The 16,491-nt window shown below is 35.2% G+C and overlaps 1 protein-coding gene across 13 annotated transcripts in view; it reads right to left on the reverse strand.

Moving 5' to 3' along the window:
• The window catches only part of PFKFB2 (6-phosphofructo-2-kinase/fructose-2,6-biphosphatase 2), a 44,612-nt gene continuing 28,121 nt past the window's right edge, over positions 1-16,491 (reverse strand). For 5 of the 13 annotated variants that reach the window (XM_087929363.1, XM_087929356.1, XM_087929352.1 and 2 more), the window contains 3 exons: positions 14,679-14,864; positions 13,587-13,609; positions 5,983-11,318 (listed from right to left, as the gene is read on the reverse strand). In XM_087929363.1, the coding sequence (XP_087785489.1) occupies positions 11,294-11,318; positions 13,587-13,609; positions 14,679-14,864 (234 nt within the window). In that variant the 3' untranslated portion in view covers positions 5,983-11,293. Of the gene's footprint in view, positions 3,710-5,982; positions 11,319-13,586; positions 13,610-14,678; positions 14,865-16,491 lie in introns of those variants that run through there. The other 8 variants (XM_087929361.1, XM_087929359.1, XM_087929362.1 and 5 more) reach the window with 4 other exon arrangements.

A 16,491-nucleotide genomic window follows, 5' to 3' on the forward strand; every position in this document is an offset into this window, starting at 1 on the left:
TAGATTATTAAGCATCATCATAATTTATTATATAGGCACTAAACATGAGTAGCATTGTAAAGAACTACAATTAGCACAGTATTGCACTTCAGACATTAATTACAAATGGGTATGCTTCACGTATTTTTCTAACCCATTCTGGGGTTAAGGCAACAATATGTCACTTACACCAGTTTAATTTATACACACTTTAAAAAGAAATCATTTCTCCCTGACTAGAAAGCATTTCAGCTATCAGAGTCTCTTGGTAAACATTTTGATAGGTTGGATCACTTTAGATTCAGAACGTTTCTTTCATGTATAGATGCTAATATCAGAGAGCGAAATATTATCAATTAAGGAGGCAAAGTTGCTGAAATTACATTAATATGTCCTAGCATAGAATATATATTATTTATCTCTTGACATTATCAGGTGTTCACTCTGAGAAACATTTTCATTACATGTGAAAAATATTGTGTTTGTTGTGCATTAGTGAGGTACATAATGTGTAGATGTTTTTAAATTAACCCATACTATGAATTTAGATAAAATAATGCCGCAGTATGGTACTGGTGCACTAAATGAAATGCCATGGTATTTTTTTTTATTTTGTAGGGTACTCTAATTTTAATCTTTACAGTGAAATTGTAATACTAATAGGTTAAAATCCTATGTTTAGGGTATTTACCCTTAATAAAAGCTAGAATTGCCAGCATAAGCCAATCAAATCAAAATTCTGGCATTAGAGGAGTCATTAGCCCCTGTCTTTTGCCCATGGAACGCACCATTTCCTGGATAAATTGAAGGTGTGTATGATTTTTCTCCCCTTTTTAATTTCTTTGAAAGATAAAAAGAAAACAAGGACAGTAGAGTGAGAGTTCTTCCTCCATTTACTCCCATCTAATAATGATCATCTGATTGCACATGACCCATGACTTATTTATGATTATGTGTTTCTGTCTGAAAATAAAGGTGAAAGAAAGCTCCATATATGTATTTGAAGATAATCATTTATGTTTTTTTTTTAAATATGGAAAAAAATCTAGTATGACAGTTAAGAGTTTTTAAATTTAAAAGAGAAGAAAAGGGAAAAGTAAGCATTACCACCTCACCTTTAGAGGGGTATTTATCTCTTTTATTCATATTTTGCTCTGCTTAGAAATCATCTATTTCATTTGCACAAGTAATTCAAAACACTGCCACTAATGTATTTTTTTTAAACTTTACTTAATGAACAACAACAAGAAGATACAGTATGTATCCAGTTATATAAATCTTTCAGACATACTGCTTTAGCTTACCTGATATTCTATCTCTATTCAGGATACAAAGAGAAAAATATGCATTGAGTTCTGTGCTACTTTTGCATGCCCAATGTATACAAATTACAAGATGCCTTCTATTAGAAATAAGGCAAACTTAACATGTTAGAGACCAAAACAGGAGGATAGAAGCTATGCTTTAAAGATCTTTCCAAGATCAATCGTTAATCATTGTGCATCAAACACAGAACGCAACTCGTATATCAAATGTATCTTAGCATTTCATATAAGTTTTTAAAATGCAAATTGTAGATTTAGGTATTTGTAAATGCAAAAGCAAACAGACATTTAATGTCATGCCACTGGGGAAGTCAACATCAGCAAAATGGAAGGCACAGGTTCACTATTTACTACCATAGGTACAAAAAGAATGTAACAGTAGCACTTAAACTTATATACTGCTTCACAGTGCTTTACAGCCCTCTCTAAACAGTTTACAAAGTCAGCATATTGCCTCCAACAATCTGGATCTCATTTTACCAACTTCCAAGGATGGAAGGCTAAGTCAACCTTGAGCTGGTGAGACTCGAACTGCCGAACTGTTGGCAGTCGGCAGTCAGCAGAATTAGCCTGCAGTACTGCATTTTAACCACTGTGCTAACCATCAAAGCATGTAGCTTTGATGATGATACCACAGCATCCATCTTGCATATTTTGACCTCCTCCACTGAAGACATGTTGGCTATAATATTTCTTTTAACAAAAAAATAAGAATCATGAAGAACAGAGCTGCAATTAAAAATCTTTAAAATATGGCAAGCAGATCTTTACTTGACTTTTTAGAAATCCAAATCTTCTCAGCTTGGAGTTTTGAAGCATTAACTTTTTCAATTAGTTCATATAGATGGCACTTTTGGAAAAACCCTATGATTGGCCTAAGTGATGTACTTCTGCTACTTTTATTATACATTAAAACAGTGGTCCCCAATCTTTGCTGCTTGGCAGCCTGGTGGAGGGGGAGAGGGGAACCAGGCCGCATGAACAGCGGACCGGCATGCACATGTGTGTACAGCTCAACTTGTGCACGCAAGAGGCTGATGGGAATGTGCATGAACATGCAGCTCAACTTATGCAAGTTGAGCTGTGCATGCATGTGGTCGCACACCGGTCCACCACTCATGCAGCCTGGTTGCAAATAAGCTATGGCTCATTAGTGGGCCACAGCCTGTAGGGTGGTGATCCCTGCATTAAAATAAATAATTGTTACTAAGAATTGCTTACCACCTTTACATCAATGGTAGAGTTTACTTAAAATTACCCATAGTAAAATTGATAGTTGTTTCAAACTGGTTAGCAAGCAATGATTCTACTTTTAATATTTATTAACTTTTGACTTTTCTCCTGAAATGAGAAAGGAAATAGCAAAGTCTAATATATTTTGTCTTTGCTATTGGAGACCTTATTGCTATCATTTTGGCTAAGATGTTTCTACCCTGGAATCAGCATTTAAAAACTTAATGTTTATCATATCCCACAATGAGGATGAGTACCTGAAAGGTAGCCACTCAAGAACTATTGAAGACAAGAGTTCAAGATTAAATGCCCTTGAAAGAAAGAAAAACCCTCATATTTCCTGCAGAACCAAGTAAGACAGACTAAACTCTCCTAAACATTTAAGGAGATTCAAATGGACATGCTTGCTATTACCTATTCAGCAAAATGTTCTGTATAGATCTTTTATTGTAAAATAATGTCTACTATCACTGTTACTGCACGTATAACACTATAAATTCAAGTTAAAATACTTTTTGAATTAGCTACAAGAAGTTTGAGAAGTAGATTCTTATGCAGTTATTTTTCTATAAGGAAGAACTTTGTTAAGTTACATAGTGCAATCCACATACAATATTTATGAAGAAAGAAACAAAATAAGATTTGTGTTTTGGAGAGGCAAAAAAATCTTAATTTTTATGAGTCACATCTATACAACAAATCTCAACCTATTTAAATGTAGCTTAGATGTTATGGCTTTTCTATAAAGGTTTTACAAGAATGGTATTTCTTATGATTTTAATTTGTTAGCCATAACATTTAAACAGGTATGAAATTGGTCTATACTTTTAATATTGATGCTTTTTAAATTCCAGAAAGATGTGACCTATAGACAACCAATAAGTACATTATTAGGCCTTAAGAGCTTTAAAGCAAGCTTGTTCTAAGTTCAAACGCAGATCATTTAATATACATCATGAAGGAAATGTTCAGTACTCCATTTCCTGAGACACTAGAGAAGTTCAAAAAATGAGACAATCCACCATGCCTTAAAGCCCCTGAGGCAGCAGAAGCAGCTTCATTAAATAACCTTTCAAGTAGTTCCAGTCGAAGGTGATTTTTTTTCAGAGACATCCATGAAGTTTTTCTATGACACAAATGGAATACTTCTACATTGCTAAGCCAGCTTTTTTCTAGAAAGGAGAAACCAAACATAACAATTAAAAGAATAAAGACTTTTATCTGAAACAATATCAATATGAACCAGGTTCCTCATTTTTTAAAATGTAAATTTACAATAAATACATATGGCATTACATTATATTATGTTACTTTGTTAAATTTAAAACAAAGGTCCCAAAACATTAAAAACTGTTTTTGTCTTTTTAAAGAGGTTGGACCTAAACTTTTTCATCCTTATATATTTAACTATCTATGTATTTCTTCTATCTCTTGATATCTACTATACCTTTTATAAACATTTTCCCCATCATACCGTTTTATTCTAATGTAGCCTAGTCTGCAATTATCTGGGACTTGAAACATCTCTGTTTTCCTTAAAATGTTCATTATAACTAACTTGGTGTAACACAGAATATGATTTTTTAATGTACGACTTTAATAGATCTTATTACTGCAGTGGCATGTAAAAGCAACTTGTAACCATCAAGGTCATCCGTTAATTATCTGGAACATGATTGTTATCTCCCGCTCTTGCTCCTACTTCCACAAGTTGTTGTGGAAGAGGAAATAGAAGCTAGTTTATAGGTTGCTTGTAGTCTCCAAACAATCCTGCAGTTTTCATGAAGGGTATTTTGTAATCAGTTGGTTTTGCACAATGAATAAGAAAAGGACACCATCTATTCTTTGTGCCAGGTAACAAAATCTTTGATGGACCCTGACAACCATTTTTCTAGCTTGAGAATGAACAGAACTGTTCCAACAGAATTTAAGACAGATTGATTTATTCTTGTAAAATCCCTGTATCCATTGAAATATAATTATCTTTCCACAAAATAATTCTATTTAAGCGTCACACAGATTTCAAACCGCTATCACAACATTGGATTTTTTTATTTTTTAAATATTTAATGGTTATGTTATTTATCATGTACCACAAAGTATATCAAGACCCAATAAGGCCAGATTCCTAGACAGACATAGGCTCATTGTACTTAAGGATGCTATATTGTTAAGATATGATTCCTAATACCTACTGAGATGTTTGACTGACATCTTTGATTTGATCATTAATTCTTTCTGTCCATTTATAGTAGAAAATACCTGCTCACTAAATTAATTATTATGTCTTATAGGCTTGAAGCTAAGAAATGTGTAGATGGCACACATTTTTTAAAACAAAATTTTTAAAATCTTTCCAAATATGTAATAAATTTAGGAATATAAAAAACTAACCCCAGGGTTAGTAGTTCAGGATACAAATAAGAATTTATATTTTAATTGTTCATTTGGGAATATTTTTATATAAAGTTTCTCAACAAAATTGCCACAAACATAGTTATTTAATTTTCAGGCTTTTTAAAATGAGGATAAATCTGAACTGGCTAGGCCTAGAAATAAATTCAATTAAAAAAACCTAAAAATTTGGTCTGGTGCTTGCTTAAAACACAAGGCTAGAAACAAGGAGACTAGGAATTCTAGTTCCACAATAAGCACAAAAATCAACTGGGTAACTTTGGGCCAGTTATTCTCTCCCAGCCCAACCCCATTATCATGGGATAATAAGTGTAATTTTCTTTTAAATGCTGCTTGAGAAGACATTGAAATATGGGGCTCTGGAATGCCTTTAGTTATACTTGGGCATATACATGCGAAGATCTGCAAATGTGTGTGTCCATGGACTCCACCTATATTTTGTAAAGCAGCCTGGTGTCCTTTCAAACCGTACACAAATCAAAAAGTACTATTATGTTTCTACTATTGCAAGAATTAATAATTTTTATGCATTGGATTTAATAGTAATCTCCTTTGATTCAACTCTGAACGATATCCTGGAGACAACACTTCATAAGAGGGAGTGGAAACAGGTTTTCTAGGATTGGGAGGAGGGTGTGTTTTTCTTCACGTTTTCATGAAAAATCCAACCACACATGTAGAATTAGTATTATCCTGCTGAGCTTTTTAGGAGCTCAGCCAAGGTTGTCTGTGTGTTGTCACCAAGTTGAGCATAATGGCATTAAATGATGTTAAATAAAAGCAATACATACAATAATTCAACTATTTTATTTACCTAGCCCACAAGAAAATCTACAGCTTATATATACATATTTAAGATATGTCATTACCATATTAGGTTTTTTATGAAAATATCAGCTATAAAAAACTGTTATCTATCAGAGAGTTATGCAGCAGTGTAAAGTTCCTTTCCAATGCAGAAGTACTTGAATTGTGCCTGAAATTCCCTAAATTGAAACACATTTGACCATAAGCCATATTGTATATTGCTTTTAACTTCAAGTCCTGCATAAATCTCTTTTAATTTATGGAGTAAATGGGGCTTCAAATATGAAATAGAAGCATGTATGAAGGACTTATTAAAAGTAGACTACTTTTTTAAAAAAAATACTGCATATTCGTTCTAGATGTCCATGAATTTCCATTCTTTACATTCTTCTTTCTTTATATTTGAAATATCTGCAATTTCAAAGCTTAATTTTAATAGATTTGCAATATCCATTAAAATGACAATTCTCAATAGAAACAGTTATTTAACTACACAAGAATACAACTTTCATAGATTAATTGAACAATACATTCTTTTTGTAAGCAAATTAGTATTTAGAAAACTGAAACACAGCTATTGTAATATAAATAACAGCTTCTGCACATGAGTCTAAATATGGCTATTGTTATAAAGGCACACAACACAAACTGGTTTAAAGGACGTCACAATTATCTTGTGCTTTATTTTAGCTAGTTTTATTTTAATAGGTTACTATTGTCAGCATTTGGATTTCTAAACAATAAATCAAGCTGTATAAAACTATAGTCTATGGAGTTTCTCAGTCATTGAGGTCATGATTGTCCCAAAGCTACTTTTTCAAGAGGCACATGGACTTTGTTTTTCCTTTAAGACATTTTGTTTCTCATCCAAGAAGCTTCTTCAGTTCTGATTGATTGGTGGAGGATGGAAGGATTTATATACCTTGCAGTCATCTGGTTGTTAGTACTCTTTCTGAGAGTCAGTGAGACTACTTAGAGGTGTTTCTGAGAGTCATTGAGACTACTTGGACCCCTCAGGGTCACCTGAATAGTAGAAACAGGGGTGTGGAACCTTCCTGGAACTGCTGAAAGGACTCCTTTCCCTCCCTTCAAGTAGTCTCAATGACTCTCAGAAAGAGTGTTAATGAGAGTTAGCACTCTGAGCACGCTCCACCATTCAGTCAGAATTGAAGAAGCTTCTTGAATGAGAAGCGAAATGTCTTCAAGGAAAAACAAAGTCCAGTTACCTTTTCAAAAAGCACTTTTGGGACAAGCTGTATAAAACCATCCAGAGAAGTGGGTGATACTCGAATCATTGTATCTTCTCAAAAGCTTAGTAAGGCTATTTTAAGGCCATTCTTATGTTGTCTGAACATCGTATGTACAGATAGTTCATTTTATAATGAATGCCACTTTACTTCACCAAAAGTGATGCTTCACAGGTAAAAATTTCAACAGTGTAACTACTCACAACTTTAATATGATAGAGAATGTCAATGCTTCAAGGACTAAGTTTGGAGGTACCTTATGATCCAGTGACAGACTCAGCAGAAATGTTGTCTCTGCATGGACACATATAAGAAACCTTCATAGCAACAATACCAAGCCTTTCAAATGTTGTTTATGCCTTAATGCTTTGAGGAGAGTTGCTCTGTTCACAGCCCCACACTTAGAAAGTGCCCCTTGTAAATATTTTCCAAGGGTCTAGTAAGCATGGAATGTTTTTCTTAAACTTTTGTGACCTACAAGTTAACGCATGTGGGTGAAAGATCTCCAGAAGGTTCTCTCATCGTTTTCCTATATGTGTCCTTGGCAATATGAGAGACATTCATATTTATACAGTATGCTTGATAGAAAATAACTATATAATTGTAATAGTTGAAAAATAATAAACTATATGGAAATATTGCTTCTAGGTGAATAAGTAAATCAATAAAAATGCATACATTTTAAGGTGTTTCCTGTAGTTTTTTTCAAGTCTTATCATTAGAGAGCCAAAAAAGCAAGACACCTTGCCCTCTAATTTGAACCACAATCATTTGTCCTGAGAAATCCATTGAAATGTTTTTTATAAAGTGACAAATGAAAAAACATGATTAAAAATCTTTAAGTGATTCTCCATGGATTCCAAACTCCAAGTTCATATTTCACTGAACTACTGTATTTGAAGTGGAATCATAAATTCCTAGGAGAATAAAAATCTCTCCTAGGAATTTATAAGTCCACTTTGACTAGTTCAAAGGATAAAAAGAGAATAAAGATTGTATAAATGCTAGGAAACTCTTTCTTGAAATGAACTTCTTGAAGTCCAATGTATTTTAATTAAACATACTAAAGAACAATTCAGTGACTCAACCTGGTCATAAAACAGTGCTATTTTGTTCTGTCTTTTGAACTACTGGAATTCAAATAAGAAATTGAAATCACCATAGATTTTTAAATGTCCTGTTTAGGACGTTTCCTATTTAGAAGAGAACTGGGACAGAAAAGAAGAAAGGGAGACAGAAAGGTAAGACAGACAATCTGATTTTCAAAAAATCTAAATCTGGTTGGAGACATTTGGGACTTTCTCCAATTGACTAAAGCTTAAGGCTATTGTCTAGACTGATCTCAGCATTTATAAAGGCCCTCTCTTTTCAAATGTAAAAATCAAATCAGTCAAGTAATATCATACTGTATCTCCAGACTGTTTCTATAATGGTATCACAGAAAAACATCTAATATTTTATTCACAATGTTCTAGCATCCATTCTTATTTTCCTTTCCACATGAAATTTCGATATGAAAACTTGGGTAATACAAGAATGAATTAACAACAGACAACAGCAGTTTAATCGGTGGTGGTATTAATAAACCCTATCTTGAGGTCTTAGGGGGTTTTTTTTAAGCTATTCCATCTGACTAATTTCTTTTTTATTAGGATTTAAAATGATTCAAGTAACTGATCGTTTATTTTCTAACAGCAAAACTGGGTACATATATTGAAATTGACATATTTATCGTGGGCTAAAACATGCCAAAGTGAACAATATTATTACATTTAGCAGCTTAGCAAGACAATCATTTCTATATATTTCTGAGCAAATCCATTTTTAAATTAAGCATTCTATAACAAAGGATCTCAATCCTAAACCTTCAGGACAAAGACTAAAATTTTACTGGATAATTTCTAAAGGAAGTGTATATGACAGTATAACCAATCCTTAAACCACTTTCATCTTATTTGATTATATTTTAGAATGCCATCAAAATTCCTAACACTTTGGGGCATACAACATTACAAATTAGATTTAAAGTTATTGAACCTTATGGTATCTAAGAATTGGCTTGCATTACATTATATTTAGTATTTTGGCACTTGCCTTATGGAACATTCTCTTCCTTGAACATCCCTTTTTGTGTTCCAGAAGTTCCTCAAGATCTGTTTATGCCTGAGCATCCCAAGGAACCAGACACTTGTTAGATCGCTCCACTGTTGAGGTGGATTACTCTCTCTCTGCTTGGGGTTTGTATATATCTTTAGTTTTAATCATCTCCATTTCTAATGCTGATTTTTCTATTTTTAAATGTGTGTGTGTGTGTGTGTGTGTGTGTATTAATTTTTATTGACTGTTATACACCACCTACAGTAACTTCTCATGAGATAAGTGCTATATATATGGTATTTATGTTATTAATATTATTAACATATAAATAAAATTTCACTATCTATTCTACAACCATAGCAGGAGTCACTGTGAGCACCTGTTTGAGAATCTGTTCAGAGTTCTGAAAGTAGACTAATATTCTTGACATAGTATATAAACAATTAATGCTTGCCTTCTTATCAGTTTTCTGAAGCAAATCATTAACCACAGGGCTAGCACTGTAACTATACAAAAGCAGAATCAGCTCACAAAACCATACTGTAGCTGGTCAGAATATCAGTGAGCTGTGGGAATGCATAAAAACACCTCTTTTCAAAACCCCAAAGCAACCATATCAACCAGAAATCTTGAACAATTGCTCCTAGGTGCCTCTGCCAGACAGAAAATGCAGCTTAAGGAGAAAAAGCATCATGTGGAGGTAGCTGGGACCAACCCTGAAAGCAACCTTATCGGTATTGCAAATAACACAGCCTCTTTAACAATTATGTAAGAGGTGTTTTATATATGCTCCAGTGAAACTTCATTTTGGAAGATTTTCCACAATTTGTTTCTATGATGTTGAACACACACTCCAGAGCAAGGCAATTAGAAATTTGATGGATGTTCCCAACACAATGAAATTAAAATGAACTTTTTTTTATTTCTGAAGAAGTTAGAAATAAGTTAAAGGATCAGTTTTGACTATTCCTTATTCCCAATAACCCACAGGGTTTTTTTTCTACTAGTGCAGTCAAAAGTAATTTCAATAAAAGCAAATGCATATTGCATATACTGCAATAGTGAAATTCTGTTTAATTGGTTTAATAAGATGTTCTTTTATTAAAAGAAGAATTTCCCTTTAATTGTAGGTTTCTTTTTCACTTTTTATTCTAAGGGAAGATCTTGATAGGCAGAATTCAAATGTAGTGAACTACTATTTGGGAAACCTATTCTCTACTTCAGACTCTAATGCTACATTGTACATTATTATTTAATTTAAAATTTCTTTTCATAGGATATATGCATACTTGATATAACTATCCTGAAGGGAATTACATTCTTGTTATTTTTTCCCTGCATGTTATCCTACCTTCCAGTTCCTTCATTCATCTGTTTTTTAAATTAATTCAAGTTAGTTATCTATATCTGTAGGGTACTTCAATTAATTCTCTTTAGACCATTTCTTTCTCCTTTTCACAGAAACCGCAACAAACTGAGAGGCTGGGGATAAACAAATCAAGAACAGTGATATTTATAAAACTTAAATAAATAAATAAGAACATTAAGTTTCAGATTATACGAAAATGTAAACACTGGACAGGGAAATTTATGAAACTATTCCCAAGAAAATAATGTGAACTAACACATTCCATGGGAATAATAAAAGTAAATTGCACAGGAAATGACTTTCAAATTAGCTTTAGAATATTTTTATGTAAGGCAAAGCATGGGACTAGTACCAAAATCCAAACCATATGTCAATAACATTTCTCAACAAGGATAAATCATTAACAATACTTCTTCATTTCAAGGTGAATGAACTGCATTTGCAAAGATCATATGACTATCATAAATTAAATGTTATTTATCTGCAAAACTCAAAATATTTCTGCCAGATGTTTATCAGGCAGTTTTTACTTTCAGTAATATATACAAAATGAATGCTTCATTTGACAAAACAAAGCATCACAAACGAAGCAAACAAAACATCAACAAAAAGTCACATTCGCATATATACACAATTTCATGGAACAGCACACGAAAGCTAGCATATCAAGACAAATTTGTCAGCAAAAGGAAGTGCAGGGAAGCATCACTGCAAAACAAAGCATGAATCATAAGCGACTGGCGACTCTGTACACAGGTTTGGAATAACTGCTTCTTTCACCGTCAGTCTCACTTGGGAGTCGAGACAGAGACCAGAGGTTTTCAGATGACAGCATCTGATTTCTCCCTATAGAAAGGGGAATAACAAACCATTGACACAACCTCTCTCATTATAGCATGAAAAATAAACTGCACATAATTTCCCAACCTTTCCATTTTTTTTCTGGCAATGTACATAGTGCACTCACCTAGTCAGCATTTTAAAGGTATGTCATATCAAAAGAAACGAAGCATTCAATCAGTTGTATCAAGTCAAGTACACTTCTTTAAAAGGAGGACAAAGCTATCAAGATATCATGTATGTACTTGAAAACATCCAAAGGAAATGCTCATGGTGGAAATCTGTAATTCTAGGATAACTGCATTGGAGCATTAGAATACATTCCCAGCTGAGATAACAAGTCTAACATACTAGTTGCTTTTTAAGAAGGCTCACATGGCATTTCAAAAACAGGTAGGATTTCTAACTGTAATTTAGAACTATTTATTTCTAATTTTTAATTTTAAAACTTTTTCTGCATTATTTTCATTGTTTTTAATCGGCACCTGCCAACACATTTAACTTGAAAACCAGCAGCTGTTCTTAAGGAGCCATGTGTACATAGGACAGCACTGCACTGATTCACGTTAGCTGACCAGGAAAACTTATGGTAACATGGCTTATACTTGTGCTCAGAGTAGACTTCAACAAAGATAGTTACATCTGATCCCTTTTAGTTGTATTTGATTACCGTATATACTCGAGTATAAGCCGAGTTTTTCAGCACATTTTTTGTGCTGAAAAAACCCCCCTCGGCTTATACTTGAGTCAGATTCCCTCTGAAAAAAAAATGGTATGGAACTCCAGAGCTGGGCAGCCGCTTCCCTGCTTCTGTGTTTCCTTTGCAACTTGTAAGCATGGGGGTAATCGGAAGCAGAAAAGTTCTTGCATGAGGATGTATTGTTTTTTCTTTATTTAACTGTTTTTAGGGGGGGGGGAAAGACCCACCGTCATGTGAGAATGCTCAGACACGAAATCTATCCGCCTGAAAATAAGTGTGTGTGTGTGTGGGGGGGGGATTTTAACAGAGGGAAGACATAGGGAGAAGGCAAAAGCGACGGAAGATCCTTCAGGGGAAACTGAGGGGGAGACTCACCCTTGGTCCAGGCTCGCGTTGTTTTCTGAGATCGCGAGCCGCTGCCACCACCTCTTCCTCCCCCTCCTCCTCCCAAGAGGACTAAAAGCAGCTAGGGCTGAGGAAATGAAGCCACCTCGGCTCGTGTTGTTTTCTGAGATCGCGAGCCTAGAGCCAGAAAACAACGCGAGCTGCTGCCACCACCTCCTCCTCACCCTCCTCCTCCCCTCCTCCTCCCGAGCGGACTGAAAGCAGCTAGGGCTGAGGAAACAAAGCCACCTCGGCTCGCGTTGTTTTCTGAGCCTAGAGCTAGGGCGCTTTCATTGCACGGCGGAGCTTCTTGTTTCAGGAAACACCGGGCATCGTTGCTGCCCCCTGAGGGGAGGGCGATTCTGGGCTGCGCGATTGGGGGACTTCATGGCTTTGGGTGGGTGGGTGGGAGCGAGGATGGACGGAGTCCGCGAAGCGGGGCTTGCCTGCCCTTGCTGGCTGCCTCTGCTTCCTTAGGGGCGGGGAAGGGGGCTCATCTGGACCAAGGGTGAGTCTCCCCCTCAGTTTCCCCTGAAGGATCTTCCGCCGCTTTTGCCTTCTCCCTATGTATTCCCTCTGTTAAAATCCTCCCCCACCCACACACACACTTATTTTCAGGCGGATAGATTTTGTGTCTGAGCATTCTCACATGACGGTGGGTCTTCCCCCCCCCTAAAAACAGTTAAATAAAGAAAAAACAATATATCCTCATGCAAGAACTTTTCTGCTTCCGATTACCCCCATGCTTACAAGTTGCAAAGGAAACACGGAAGCAGGGAAGCAGCTGCCCAGCTCCGGAGCTCCACACCATTTTTTTTTCAGAGGGAATCTCACTTGAGTATAAGTCGAGGGGGGTTTTTTCAGCACAAAAAATGTGCTGAAAAACTCGGCTTATACTCGAGTCAATAAGTTTTCCCAGTTTTTTGTGGCAAAATTAGGTGCCTCGGCTTATATTCGGGTTGACTTATACTCAAGTATATATGGTAATTTTATTCACGTGAAATAAATGTTAATCTTATGACCATACAATATTTCACCCAGCCAAAATGGATTTTAATTTTCACTAAGGTGATTTGATACAGTACTTTGTATTAATGTACACTTTTCTTCTAAAGTTCTCTTCTTCTCTTGGAAAATGTATGTTAATCAAAAACATATGAGACATGTAAGCTGTTCTTAAGGATACTCACATGCAAGGACTTTCCATCTGAAGCTGCAAAGAAAGAAAACAGCATAGGAAAAGCTCAAGCTTCAGTTCTGGGAAGTCAAAATAAGCAAAAAAAGGAAGGGGAAAAAAAAGGAAGATAGCATATGGAAAGAATTAAAACCATCCCCTCCCCCCCAGAATGCTGTAAAATGCTGTATGTGCAACATACAGTGTATTTCATAAATTCTGTGCAGAATACTGTCTACGTTTCTATTATGTACTAACCCTATGCACCCTAAAGATTCACTTTAGCACTTCTTTTCTTTTCGATGTTAAAAATGAAGGAGAAAAGTGGAGAAAATAAAGTAATAATAATCATAAATTATTACCATTATTATTTTTAGTGTCAAATTAAAATTGTTACATAAGAGTAATATTCAAGTGTAATCCTCAAGGCTAAAAGCTTTAAAAAAGGAAAATAGTCTTTTTTCAAATAAAACAGTACCAACCCCATGCATTCCTTTGTACCAATCTTTAAAAGTCTTCTTTCTCTTACAAAATCACATTTTATTAAGCTACACTATAAAAAGGCTTCAGAAGAACATCCATCTGATGTACAGATGCAGCTAGAAAGGCATCTTGGCAATATGTCTTAGATAGATAGATAGATAGATAGATAGATAGATAGATAGATAGATAGATAGATAGATATGTGTGTGGGTGTGCGCGTGTGTGCATGCATGAGGATGGGTAGATAGATGGATGGGTGGGTGGGCGGATGGGTAGAGATAGATAGATAGATAGATAGATAGATAGATAGATAGATAGACAGACAGATAGATAGATAAACAGTAACAGCAAAAACAACAAAATGGCTGTTTACCGGACCCTGGCTTATCTTAGCAGCTTCAGTTCAGCTTTCCTTAATTTTGTAGACTTCAAGAGATTTGGACTGAAAATTGCTTAATTTTTTGCATATTTTTTACCCAGTTGTTCCAACTTTTAGTAGCCTTTAAAAGATAACAAACGATTCTATGTTGTGAAACCCCACAATTCCAGGTACTCTTTAACTGCCTTTCTTTTTATTGTGTGTTTTGGCAGTGGTACAAATTGGAGTAGAGATTTAGGATATTACCGCCTGAACACTCTCTTGAAGCTTTTGTTGATCTTGAGCCTCCTGGAACAGCAGGGATCCTGCCAGGTTGAGAGGCTGACTCCCAACACTGTAATTGCGAGGCCGTTTTACTGTGTCCGGACTGGCTAGTGGTGTAAAGCTGTTCCTTCTCATCCTTACAGGGGTTTGGCTCTTTGGAAGGTTATTCTGATTAAAAATGGAGGATACCATAAGAATGAGAAAATAACCCACAAAGCAAAAACAATGCCACTGACTGTTTCTGATGCCAGGCTACCCATCCAGATGTCTCTCCCCCCACATAACCTCTGCCCTAGAGCACACAATGTAATAATTAAAATCATGCTTCCTACGACATCTAAGAAATGTGAATATAAGTAGTATCCAAGAGTGCTGGTATACAAGTAGGAAAAGGCTCTGCTTCAGAGTGAGGTAAGATACGTGGAGTTTGCTGAGCCCACCCTTTTATCCACTGCATTCATGTAACAGTATGGAATAGCAGCAAATGACTTTTGGAGGAAAAGGGAATAGGCAAAAATTTGGTACATTAAGTCACCATTGGAGATAATCTAATTTAATTCATACCTCTGGAGCCAAATGGCTTTTACTATATATTTCACTAAAGATCTGCAATCTATCAACTCCTGAACCACATCAGGCCACACTACCAAAACACATGATGATTCAAATAAAAACATAAAAAATACTTAAGCTTTAACATTTATTTACACTCCTCTCAAGCATACTTGGATGAATAGGTACAATCCTGTCAAACTTCATACTATGGTAGGTCCAACAGTAAATATCAACTTTCCAGAAACAACATCCCCACACTCAGAAGCCCATCAGGCTCAATAGAGCTAGGTCAGCTAATTTATTTCAAAAGTAATGTAGACCCAGATATTGATTCCTGTAGAAGGCAGATCAAACTTAGTCTCAATTATATGTCAACCCTGTGTTTAAATCTTAGATCTTGAGAAGTCATATTGTCCAGTTTTGTCCAACCATTTAGTGCCTCCTACTGGTCAGCAGCTAATATAGTACTTAAAACTATACGCACAGGCACACAGACACAGACAGACAGACACACACACACACAAACACACAAAAACACAAATTCTGAGGCAAGCCAGTCTTGAAGCCTCTAACACAAGGCCCAGATTAATAAAAGCACAAAACTGTCTGCCATGAAAGCACATTGAAAACGAACAGAAAAAGGTATACTGCATATCTAATAGACCTTTTCCTCTACTTTTCAGTTAATGGATTTCTTGCTTTTTTTTTTTTGCTGGGTTCATTTTTCCTTGTTTACATAACTATTTTGTCTGCCTGAGAATGGTTCCTGTTCTGCCAACATAACCTTTACAAATCCCTTCCTTCCTTTCCTGTTAATGTCACTGCTACAGTCTCTAGAGTCTTCAGCAGCTGAATTTTAAAGAAGTGACAGTTGCTCAACTCTTCAGTAAACCAAGGGGGAGATCATACTGGAGTAAGGAACTAATTTTTCTTGCTCTTAATTATAAAAGTTCTGCAACAGTGTGTTAAAAAAAAAAAGTATCCTACGTTGCATATGTCTTCATTGCAATTATTGCAAACTGAGAGAAGATCTTGTTTTTTAAAAGATTAATTAATTAATTAATTTCCAAATGAATAAAACAAGAAATTCATCTTTTTTAACATAGAAAAAATGACTAGGAAAATTTGTTTCGGATAAATAACTGCAGTGGAAAAAAATTAAGCATGACAAAAAAAACGACTTACATAATAACTGCTGCTTGTACGAGTTTCAGTAGGTAGAAAATAATTATTTCACATA

The sequence above is a fragment of the Pseudonaja textilis genome, chromosome 3 (genome assembly GCF_049901715.1).
Source record: "Pseudonaja textilis isolate UNSWEBS1 chromosome 3, rPseTex1.2, whole genome shotgun sequence".
NCBI classification, from domain to species: domain Eukaryota; kingdom Metazoa; phylum Chordata; class Lepidosauria; order Squamata; family Elapidae; genus Pseudonaja; species Pseudonaja textilis.